Below are 11,722 nucleotides of genomic sequence, written 5' to 3'. Positions count from 1 at the left end.
GCCTCACTTTTTCATGCCTCTGTCAACGTCTTATTCATCACTCCTTTTTTTAAAGTGCTGAATCTTTTCCTGGACACATGGTGCTTGTCCAGATAACTATGAGCCAACCGAACGATGGGCGCTTAGGAAAAAGGCTGAATCCGCTTTTAGATTCTTCCAAAAAAACAGAATCTGTCTTTTAGATAAGGTTCGAAATCTCATTTCCTTTCGTTGTTTCAGTGGGTTTAGAAACACCAGTTTCGTTTCGTTTTGGCAAAATTTCTGCCGAAATGGTGTATTCATTTTTTTGTTTGTTTCGGTGGTCAAACGGCCATATTTTGACCTGAAACTTGATGGATAACTTATTTTAAGGTTAATAAACATGCTTATAACATAAAAATGCAAAAATATTAGGACATGACACTGTTTTAGAGTTGCACCTTTGTTTGGCAACAACCATCGAACTGTTCTGAAAATTTTATCTGGTTTTGAAGAAAGAACTTTACCTTTCCTAAGCTTTGAATGTGTAGATCTTGTAAGAATCCAATGGAAGTTAAAATGTGTGATGATATGGCTAATTAGAGGCTCGTTGGAGACTTTGAGTGTTTTTTCTTCAAAATATGCAAATGGAATTAAAACCACCGAGATAGGCGAGACAGAGTCGAAATTTGGACCAAAATACCGAAATTTCGACCGAGATATGGTATTTATAATAAGGGTGTCAATTTCAAATCGAAACCGAAACCAAGCCCAATTAACCAGACTGAACTGAACCGAATAAATTTGGTTCATATTCGGTCTGGGTATGTGAGTATTGCTATTCGGTTCGGTTTTGTTTCGATTTAGGATGTTAAAATCGTCGGTTCGGAACTGAAACCAAACCGAATTACTCTTAAAAGTTAAAACGAAAAAAAAAAAAATCCTACTATCGCTAAGACTTAGGAGGGATTTTTCATATTCCCTTTTGAGTTTTCGACTCTTAGAGGAGGCTGGGCGCATTGGACATGTTATTATGCTTTTTTTTATTCTAGCTTAGATCTTACTTGAGAATGAAATTTACAATTTTATTCTGTAGGTCGTAAACTGATACATGTTTTGACTATGCTATGGTCAGATTTTGATGGGTTTTATTATTTTTAATAGGTGATTTTGAATGATTATCTGAAGAGACTCTATGATTGTCGGAATGTGTAAGACAAAAATTGGAGAACTAAGTCAGTAACTTGAGCCCATTATGGCCTTTGATTCATCACAGTCATAGTTCAAAAGTGGAACCGTTTTTCATAACCGAATTAAAATCGAGATGTAGAACCGAATTAAAGCCGAATATCATAACCGAATTAGGACCAAAACCAAACCGAACCAAATTGAATCGATTTGAGTATCTAAATACGGAACTGAGTCGATTCTCGGTTCGATTATGGTCCAACATATCGTCATTTAGAACCGAACCGAATAACCAAACCGAACCAATTGCACCCTTAATTTATAACACAGAATGTACCGATATGAGACCAAAATTTTAACCGAAATTTTGTACAAATGTTATTTTGGACCTTATTTCTTTCGGTAACAAAAAAAACCACCGAAATTTCGAAATTTCGCCGAGATTTCAGCGAGATTTCTAACTATGCCTTTAGGGAATCCTATCCATCTATATATATTTCTCCTCCGCGGGCTCGTGGGTCGAAAATTTCCGTAATAACGAATTTTTTCCATTTTGCCTGCCAAGGAGAATTAGCGTAATTCTAATTTTATCCCTGCCTAAAAAGCTGTAATGTCCGTTAAGGGGATGCAAAACGTCGAGGTCCTATAAAGGTGGCGCTCCTCATGCAACGACGGAGATTATAAGAGTCCGTCTCCTGATCTCCCCAATTAATTCTTTGAGCCATGACTTCTCGGAAATTTCTCCAGAATCAACTCGTGGCCGCAGGTACCTGTTCTTGTCCCCTTCCACCTTTTTTTTTTTCCTTCTGTTTGATTGCTCTGTTACTGTTCAAATTTCCGTTGATTAAACTCTGATCTTAGTGGTACAGAAATGTGATACTCTTCGTTCCTTTCTCTCCGTCAATGCGTTGAGCTATGACTTCTCGGAAAGATCTGGAGAATGAACTCGCGACCGCAGGTACTTGTCCTCGTCCCCCTCCCCCCCTTTTTTTTTCTGTTTGTTTGATCTCTATTATTTTACATATTTCCACGGATTATAATTCTGGACTTAGAGGTACAGAAGTGTGATACTCTCCGTTCCTTTCTCTCTGAGAGATTTATTCTTTCTTTTTCATTCAGAATATCTTGTTTTTTCAAGTTTTTGTTCTAAGCCTCCTTTGAATCTGTTATAAAATCTATGATAAATATCAATATGAATAACCGATTGTTTTCTGTTACAAATCGCTGTTCAATTAGAAAAGCTTTCGTTTTTAATCTAGAAATCTATGAATATATATATATATATATATATATATGATCGAACATATAATTATGAATACCAGATCGTTTTCTGTTGCAGATCTGCGTTCAATTAAAAAACCTTTCGTTTTGAATCTTCAAGTATTTGTGCTTCGTCTCCTGATATCAGCATTTAATAGCGTTTTTTTTATTTTTATGATTTAAAGCGAAATGGAACTAGCGAGCTCTGTTTCACTCCGTTTGAACTCATTTGATCTAATTGAGTTATTAATATTTATAAGGCATTGATGTTTATTCATTTTTTCCTTTCTGGAGTTGAGTGTCTGTGTCCATGTTGTAACTTATCGAATCCTTTTTTACCCAAAAAATTAAAAAACTGACTCGAATCTTCTGGAATGGGCTGAACGACTCCCGAAGGGTCGCTAGGGTCGTGGTGTAGCTGTTGTGACTTGTGAGTAGCCAACACGTGTATAGAAAACGCAGTTGTGTGGGTCCTGGAGAAAAAAACGGAAGGGACGTACGGTCCTAAAAAGTAACTCCAGAAATCAGTCATTTGATTTGAAATGCTATCGATTCAGGGGAATATGTGAATATTCCGATTTGAAATGACAGAAATTGAGATCGGTCCCGGCTGATTCTGATACGAATTATCCGATTCCATTTCCAATACATCGAAAATAATTTGGGTTAACTGTTGGCGTTTTCGGCCGTTTTCTCGGCCCATCCTGACAAGTATGTTAATGACACCATCCATCCCTATGGATCAAGATAAAATTGATCAGGGATCATATGCATCGCGCTACACTGTGTAGTGTTTTGCACAGATCTAACGGCTGATAACCTTTAGATACGCAGTTCAAGATGTTTCAATCCTTTAGATATGTGGTATACAGTTTAACGTGCTTATATATCTACTTTAAATATGTCAAAATGTGGCTCCATATTGATGGTACTCTTTCGACCATAGTTATTTGTGTGGCATGTAGATTCTTCGTCATCCTAATAGCTTGAGAAACTTTCTTTATTTTAAATATTTAAATCAGGATAACTGGGTTAGCCTGGCTTGATTTACCTCAAATTGATTTTAATTTTAGAGCCACACTCTATTTTCACCATCTTTTGAATGAAATTTGTGATTTTTTTTTTCCTTTTTCATTTATTTTCTCATTGAAAATAAAGAAAACTTCCAAGCATGGTTTGTCTTGATGGATACTAATATGATATTCATACAAAGTTGCTTGCATCGACCTGGCTAGTTTTAATTTCGCCTTCGGTGTAATATTTTTCCCATGTGGATCAGTTGTACTGATTAATTAAACCCATGTTTCCGTTTCTGAGGCACAATGTTCACATCTTTTGAGTCCAAAAGTTGTTTTTCAAATAGGAGCACTACAAGTCTCGCATGTACCTGTAAATAGTATCCAATTCCTACCTTACATTTATTTTAGTAAGTTTTTTTGGATTCCAAAAATGAACAAACATTTTATATACATTTTTCTCTTGTATAAATATGATGTACTCACTAGCGAAGAATTGGGAGGGGACATGATAGTATATTCCCAATATCAATGATTACACAAAGGTTCAACTCTAAGCTTGTATCATTTGGTTTGAACTAATCACAGATAAATTGACTAGAGACGTTAAGAATAGATCCCTTGACATATGCTTTTGTAGATAATATTATTTTGATAGATGAAATAAATGTTGAGATAAATACAAAGTTAGATTATGGGAATTAACCTTGGAATCAAAAAATTTTAAGATAAGTAGAATAAAAAGAAGAGTGAGTGATGTGAAACTTTATTAACAATAGGACTAAGGGCCATTTTGATTTTGTTTATAGAAAGGTGTTTTTCTGTGCTCAAAAACGGAAAAACACTCCAAAAATCGTTTGATTTTTTTTGTTTCATTTCACTTGTTTTTCGGAATAAAACTAGAAATTTATGCTTATTTCTGTTTTTAGAAACGGACATTGAGAAACAAGTCAGAGTTATTATTTTATTTTTAGAAACAAGTGGGAGGGACAAAATTTGTGAAACACCCAATACTTCACTCGTCCTACCCCAACACCAACAGCGACGACTCCAACCTAGCTGTTTGAAGCTCACAGTTTCTGACTCCTTTTATCCTTCTGAAGCTAATCTCCACGAAGCATACCTGGAACTCTAACGTTGTGCCTTCACTCTTGAGCTGTATACTTGCAACGTCGTGCCTTCACTTGTTTCTTTAACCCAACTACTTTGTTGAAAACGTTTCGGGAAACAGAAAATTCAGACACCTTTTTGCAGTTCCAAAAATTGTTTTTTAGCTTAAAAACGATTTTTTGGTTTTTGTTGTTTTTGTGTCTAGAAACAGTAGAAAAAAAAATTCAAATGGGCCCTAAGAATGGGATAGTAAAATTTAATGATAAAGAGTTAAACAAAATGACAAATAATTTTTTATACTTAGATCAATCATGAATAAACGAGAAATAAAAGTTGATATTATGCAAAAATCTTGTCTTTTTTTGGTTAAAATGAGTTGCGAGTGATTGTGATTTTCTAAATGCCTACACTACAAGGGAAAGTTTGGTGTACTGTTTCTCACCCAATGGGAGAGGGGGACGCCGGGGTGAGCGGAATCTTTTGCCGCAGTGGCATTTTGACAAACTGATGGGGTAGAGATTCTTCTAATTCAGAGGCTTGGTTGGGAATTTCAGAGACAAATTGGCGAACACATTGGACCTCGGACCTGGCCCTGACCCTGGGCCTGGGCCTGGGCCTGGGCCTGGGCCAGAACATCCAGAAGGGGAGGGAGGTACCGAGGAAGGGCCCTACTTCCATTAGGGTTGGAGCATCATCCTGCAACCCATCCGTAGCAGCCATCATGTTGCATAAGACATCTTTCTTTTGGCACTCTTCTCGTCAGTACAACTTGAAACCCCACAACGTTGGCTATGCGATCTATGGCTATGCGAGCTAGCGAACGATCCCACCCTTGATGAAAGTCTCAGGCCACGAAGCTTATACCACAAAGGGAGCTCAGACTCAGGTGAATCGGTGATGTTGGGGGACCAAGATTTCAAGATGAGTGGTTGGTTCGCAAACCTTCCAACACTTTCTGGCATTGAGAAATGCCCGTAAATTCACACGAAGATAATGCCATTATAGCTGGCGAAGCCGTCCCAACTGCCCCAACATGGTCCACTTGTCTCAGACAAAGCGGGCCATGGCACAGAAGGATGGACTAGAAACCATAACAAACAAACTAGACCCGCTTCCCAGTCGCTCTGTTCGACCAATCTTCTTCTCCCTCAAAAGAGCTAGGATTCAATGAGCTGCAGCTGGTTTCCTCTTAAACCTGCTTTTGCTTGAAAAATATTTCCCCAAGATCTTAGAGCACAGTTACTAGGAAGGGAAAGGCAAGATTAGTCCATGCTCTTGCGTCAAGGTCCATAGCGGAGGAACTTGCAAGGCTCGATCATTGAGGTGCGAGCCTCCTCGACCACCTGCATCAAGAGAAGGGGGTGGGGGGAAGGTCTAGCCACTGGCGGCGTCGATGGACGTGGATGATAAGAAAATGCCAATCGGAAACCCGAAGTCTTTCTCGTCCCACACTCACTCCACAGCAAGGCCCAGTAAAAAACCTCTGTTTTGCTCAATCCTTGCACTTCTTTGTTTTTCCCCTTCAGAAGACGGCACGTGTTTTACTTTGCCAAGATTGATCTTAGATTGAAACCAATACAAAACCGGTTTCAGATTGAATGAACCAATGCATTCAAATGAACCAAACCGATTTAAGTCTCTCACGCCTCTGCTCACGAAGGAAAAACCCTAGCGGGGGATTTATCCAAGCTCCCAGCCAAGGTCGCTCTCATGAAGGTCTTTCTGTGAGACAAGCTAATTTTGGCAATATAGGTACTATATTTCAATAGTTAAACCTTCCCCAGAAAGAAGAAATAGCCCGAGAAAGAGCAGTGAAACCAATCCAAAATACATAAAGGAAGAAGAGGACTAACCCAGATAACCCACATCCTGTATTCGCCCCCACTTTATAAACTCAATCAAACTCACAACTTTGGAACTTAACAGTTTTCCCCTTTTAAAGTTCTCTAATCCAAGAATCCAATACTTCTTTTTTTTTTTTTTTTTTCTCTGTTGTGTGGATTCTGCCTTACTGAGAGGGGAAATCGTATGGAAGATACAGATGGAATCGAATCCGAATCATACCTGAAATGAAATGAAATGTCGAGAAATCTGGCTGTGAGCAATGTAATGTATATCGATTCAATAGTCGGGCATGAGCTGACTGATCTTGCCCTCTTCTGCAGCCATTCCCTGCTCCGTAACCCGCAACCAAATACAGACGCGGTGAAGCTGAGTACTAAAGCTCAGAAGCACACTCCCCAAATCGATCGCAACGATGGCCATCACCGACAACTCTTTAGTCGGAGACTCAAACCGGTTTGGTTCATTTGAATGCATCGGTTTATTCAACCCCAAATCGGTTTTGCATTGGTTTCAACTTAAGACCAATCTTGGTTGTTCGCTTAAAATAAGACACGTGTCGTTTTCTGCACGTGTATTGAGGTCATCATGTCCCTATTCCCTACTCGTGGTGCGTGACAATTGGCCAGGTCTTTCTATTAACGACTTCGTACACATGCCAAACGACAAAAACTTAACGATTTCGTACTGTCGTTCTTGGAGTCCACTGATTGGGCATTGAACCGTTACGGAAACCGGTTTGTGGTTCGATTCTGATTCATATTAATTGGAACATGCGATGAGTTCTTAGTGATTCATCCGATTAAGAATCGCTCATCTACTGCCCTCCACCAAGGCCTTTTCACTTCAAACTATCTTAAGGAAGGAAAATGTGGTATTGGATGGGTTATCTTTGATAGTAGGGGACTCCCGTGGGTGGTTGTTCCATCTCCAACATGTTTCACTTCTCCCTCGTAGGGTGAGGCGCTTGGTCATCGATCTAAGTTGTATGGCATTTCGGAAGGCATCGATAACATTATTATGGAATTTGATTGCAAGAACCTGATTTCTTTTATAGCGCAGTCAATGTTAGTTCCCCTCTTTTGTGAGGTGCTTAGCAACATAGTTCATGATATCAAACACCTTATTCTATTTAGAAGTTGCTCTTTTCCCTGGGACATTAACGACATAGTTGACTCCCTGACCAGGAAGGCTCTGTCTTGTGCGTCTGAGATAGTTTGGCCTCTCTCCACTTCTTGGTTATCGGATGTATGTAACATGGATACTGATCGGTGGACATGCATGAATAAATAATCCTGCTTTCTACCCAAAAAAATATAAAAAGAAGCTCAAGCGTCATTTCTGAATATATGTTAATCTGTATATCACAAGATTAATGCGCTTTTCTTTTCTTTCTTTTTTTTTTTTTTTTGGGAGGGGGGGGGTGGGGGGAGGGAATGTATGCGCCTATCATCAATAATAGATCTGTTCTCCAATCTCAAGTTGTTAACTTTTTTTTTTTTTTGGGCCATGGTGAAGGGGGGAAAAAAACAAAAGATGGCTGTTGAAACTACATCTTAAACCAAAGGTCCAGGAAGAAATGAAAAGAAGAAATGTTTCCCATCAAGTGGATGTGCAAGGAAAACAAGTTGAATTTGCCTAAACCTATTCTACTTAACTGTTCGTTTGCATACTGAAATCAAGTTAATGGGCTAGGAATTCAACCAATTTGAAAGGGGTGTCACAACTTAAATAATGCGTGTGTAATGAAAAGCTTGAAAGAAATTCCAAAAATAAATTACCATCTTGTTATTTTTTAAATATAAATTTTAATGAACCCTATTTCCACCTTCCCTATCTGCCTCTTGTATGCTTTAATAAAATTTAGGCAAGTTTTTTTATGCAAATGTCCAGCTGACCTACACTGTTCTCTACTGTTTCTCTTTTGGTCCATAATCCTTCTTCTCCTTGTTAGAAATAAGTATAAAAATGATAACATGAAATTTAAACAAATCATAATTATTTTAATGTTTTAAACGTCGGCTAATTGGAGAAAAAAACCTAGCTCATGAACATTATTGCATAAAATTTGTAGGCTACACAGTAAAGATTTTATACCATTTACTTCACTGTGATGTCAGTGTAGCAACAATTCGTTAAATTGGCTTTGTTCCATCCACATTTGAAGGCAGCTTATCAGTGATCAACTAGACCCAATACTACTATTATATCAGTATTTTATGGTTTGTTTCATATAATAACATGTCGATAATTCTTTAAGTGATAAATATTGTTTTCATCTCAAGTTGGGTTTTTCTATATCACTCTAGAATCATTTGTTGGTACCATAGGGTGTACTTGTCAGTGCTGTGGTGGGGGGCGTGTTGTTCCTCTTTCAAGTATTCCAATAGACAGTTCGGTTTCCACATCTGCGTGAGGAATAATTTGATTGTTTGGAACAATCTCTCCATCTGGGGTTGGCTGTTGCCTTGCCTGCATCCAACAATGGAATATTATGGTGTCAAATAGTAGGACAGGATTACCAAAAAAAGAAATCAGATTTATTGTACGACCTTGTAATGTTGAGAATATTATGTACATGGCAGTAGGAAGACTATAGTTATGTATAGTTATCCAATAAATGCATTAAAATAGAAAATGCAAATTTGCAACAGAAAATTTCACCTTCTCTCGTAGTATTCTGTTCTCTCGTTTTAGTACCCTCTCCTGAATTTTTATAAAAAAGGACAAGTTAGTAAATATCATTGGTGTGGTTTTATAGCACTATTTTGTATGCCCTTGGTGTGCTTTTTCAGCATAGTGTTGTGTCATTGTCGCTTCTATTAAAGGAAACACAAGCAGACATGTTTCAAATGTTGTCTTGCACCTTACCTTTTCCTTCAGTTTCTCTATCTGTTCCTTAGATAATTGAGTCTGGTGGGTAGACAGTATCAGGAAAGTTGACTGTTAATTAACTTTTCTGCAATAACCATCTGAAGAATTTATATGTTTGGTTTATAACATACCTTCCTTCCCCTAATGTTGCTTAAGCTTCGCTCCAACTGGCTTTCTATCTGGTGCAGTTCATCTACAGAGCATGATCCCAGATCTTCTCCTGCAAACTGCCTGGGAATATTTTTTTTGCAAAGTTTAGAATCTCCAAACACAGATGATGAAAACAAACAAAATGAATAAAGGCTGTTCAAGTCAGTAAGTTTTGAGCTGATTCCCAAACCGTTTTGAAATTTGAAGAAGCTCAATCTTCTTTGCCATGTTTGCAGCTTCACACTTCAAATGCTGCAAGGATCCAATTAGAGTGAGAAAAATCAGGAAACTGTTGTATGAAGTATGCTTAAGCATAATGTATATTCTTCAAATGCTGCATGTGGACTCTTTCACTGTGAGCAAAGTTGGGCAAAAATTGTTCCTTGCATGCTTGTAGTTGCTTTGACACATGAATTATGCAGCAGCCATCATGGTAACTAAAAAGACAACTGATGTGTCTCATCAACCATGAGGCTCATTGAACAATTTTGATGCTGTCACTGTCAGTTGTAGTCATTTGCAATATGCAAAATTTCCTAAGCGTATCAATTTATTTTTCTTGTCCTTTTGGATTTTCATAATATTACATGAATGGATCCAGGAGCTGTGTGCAGATGTGAGGATATAAAAATATCAACTGAAGATCTATCCTTATTTCCCCATAAACTAACACAGCTTCCCTAAATCTGATGGCCCAGTCATCTCTCATATTTCTGTTTTGATAGAAACTGCATTTGTAGGCATTACTATAAGCGCAAGCTAGCAGGGGACAAAAAGGAAGATAAGGCACTAATCGCCAGTCATATCATTAGAAACTTTCTCCAAATGATGGGTCATGAGGTCATCAGGAGTTCAATATGAAAGCTCCTTTACACCCAGCAAGTAATTACATATTCGTTACTTTTTGTACTTGGAAAGTTCATCTGGAAGATTTCAGGATTTTTTCCTTGTTGGCCTGGTCTTTCAGTAGAGTAGACAAAATCTTTATAGTATTCTTGTGGTTGACAATGCTTGGATTTGAATTGTTTGCTTGCTGTACATGTTTAATTTGTGAAGATGATAGAGCGAAATGTTATACAAGGTGTCAAGTATCGGTACGAGTAGCTTATTGGTAAGGTGGTTTTAAGAGAAGTCTAAGAGATGTAGTGGAGTGATGCTAGATAAATTAGAATGTATACTAATGATATATGTAAAATTAGTGTTTTAAAGCATTGCGCACTATAACTAAGCAATAACTAATGAAATCCAACCAATATCAGATTATCTCTCTTTTTGAGGCATCTTTGTGACTCCAATCTTCATTGGCAAGTGCAATGTTAAACCTCCTATCACTAATAGGAAGCAATTAAAGAAGAAGATACAAAAAAGAGAAATCTTGTGATTCAAATCTTCATTGGATCCCTAAATCCATCATTAAGGCCATTGAACTCTTTTGCTCCTTTCTTTGGAAAGGCATTGGTCATGTCATATTTTTCACCCGCTCTGCTGGTCCTCTGTATGCCTTCCTAAGTCTGAAGGAGGCCTCGGAATTAGAAGAATCAGAGATGCTAATTCTATTGCTTTTAACCGTAGGCGTCTCGCCAGGAAGTTGGTGGGCTCATCATGAATAAGGTGGGGGTGGCTGGTGGTTTCAGGATCCCGTAGAAAATGCTTCTTTTATGCCTCGGTTATTAGCCACAGCTTATAGTCATTCAGTATCCTTATGCTCATTTGGCGTTTGGTCTCTAAACCTTGACGCATCTAGGTTTCTTAGGTCTATTCCTTCCTTCTCTGCAAGGATTCTCTCTGAATTGTTCCTCCTTCTCTTAACTTCTCCTTGGTTTGGAGGAACATTCTCCTTCATAGACCCATTGCGAGCAATGCCATCCACTACTCCATTGGTAATAGATCTTTGGCATACCTTTGGCTGGATAATTGGCATCCCTCGGCATCCTCCATCAAGTTGTGCCAGAGCAGTCTACTCTTCCCGGGTCCCTAAGGAGTCCCGTGCCTCTGCTATCATTTCCCAGGGTGTTTGGTCCCCCTCTATGGACATACCCTCCCTCGTTCCCTTTTGTTCTGCCATCCCTCATCCCTCCTCTCCTTGCTTGGTAGATAATATCTCCTGGTCCCCATCTTATTCTGGTCTATTCTCCTCCTCCTTGGCTTGGAACCTAATCCACTCTCATGGCCCCCCTTATCCTTGGCACATGGTTGTTTAGTTCAGATTCCATATTCCCCATCATAGCTTTACCTTACAATTCTTATTCTGATTGAATTGGTCTACTTTGGGATGGAAGGATTCGAACCTCCTAGTAGCGGGACCAAAACCCGATGCCTTGCCG

The 11,722-nt window shown here is 38.5% G+C and overlaps 1 protein-coding gene and 1 long non-coding RNA gene across 4 annotated transcripts in view; one reads left to right on the top strand and one right to left on the bottom strand.

Annotated features, from left to right (window-relative positions):
* The first annotated feature begins 1,687 nt into the window (after positions 1-1,687).
* Positions 1,688-10,606, top strand: LOC122062553. 2 transcript variants are annotated; one of them, XR_006135023.1, is made up of 3 exons: positions 1,688-1,912; positions 2,016-2,104; positions 9,437-10,606. It is a non-coding gene; the product is annotated as an uncharacterized LOC122062553 (long non-coding RNA). The 2 variants fall into 2 exon arrangements; XR_006135024.1 differs by having other exon boundaries at positions 2,008-2,104.
* LOC122062552 (MADS-box protein SOC1-like) overlaps positions 8,442-11,722 on the bottom strand; it is a 14,757-nt gene continuing 11,476 nt past the window's right edge. Inside the window, exons 2-6 of one of the 2 annotated variants that reach the window (XM_042626180.1) lie at positions 9,589-9,650; positions 9,380-9,479; positions 9,246-9,287; positions 9,039-9,080; positions 8,442-8,846 (exon numbers count right to left, since the gene is read on the bottom strand). In XM_042626180.1, coding sequence (XP_042482114.1) covers positions 8,715-8,846; positions 9,039-9,080; positions 9,246-9,287; positions 9,380-9,479; positions 9,589-9,650 — 378 coding nt within the window. In that variant the 3' untranslated portion in view covers positions 8,442-8,714. The remainder of the gene's footprint in view (positions 8,847-9,038; positions 9,081-9,245; positions 9,288-9,379; positions 9,480-9,588; positions 9,651-11,722) is intronic. The other variant, XM_042626181.1, reaches the window with a different exon arrangement.

The sequence above is a fragment of the Macadamia integrifolia genome, unplaced genomic scaffold (genome assembly GCF_013358625.1).
Source record: "Macadamia integrifolia cultivar HAES 741 unplaced genomic scaffold, SCU_Mint_v3 scaffold1072, whole genome shotgun sequence".
Classification (NCBI taxonomy): domain Eukaryota; kingdom Viridiplantae; phylum Streptophyta; class Magnoliopsida; order Proteales; family Proteaceae; genus Macadamia; species Macadamia integrifolia.
Note: the sequence above shows the minus strand (reverse complement) of the source record. Positions and strands in the feature narration are given on the sequence as shown.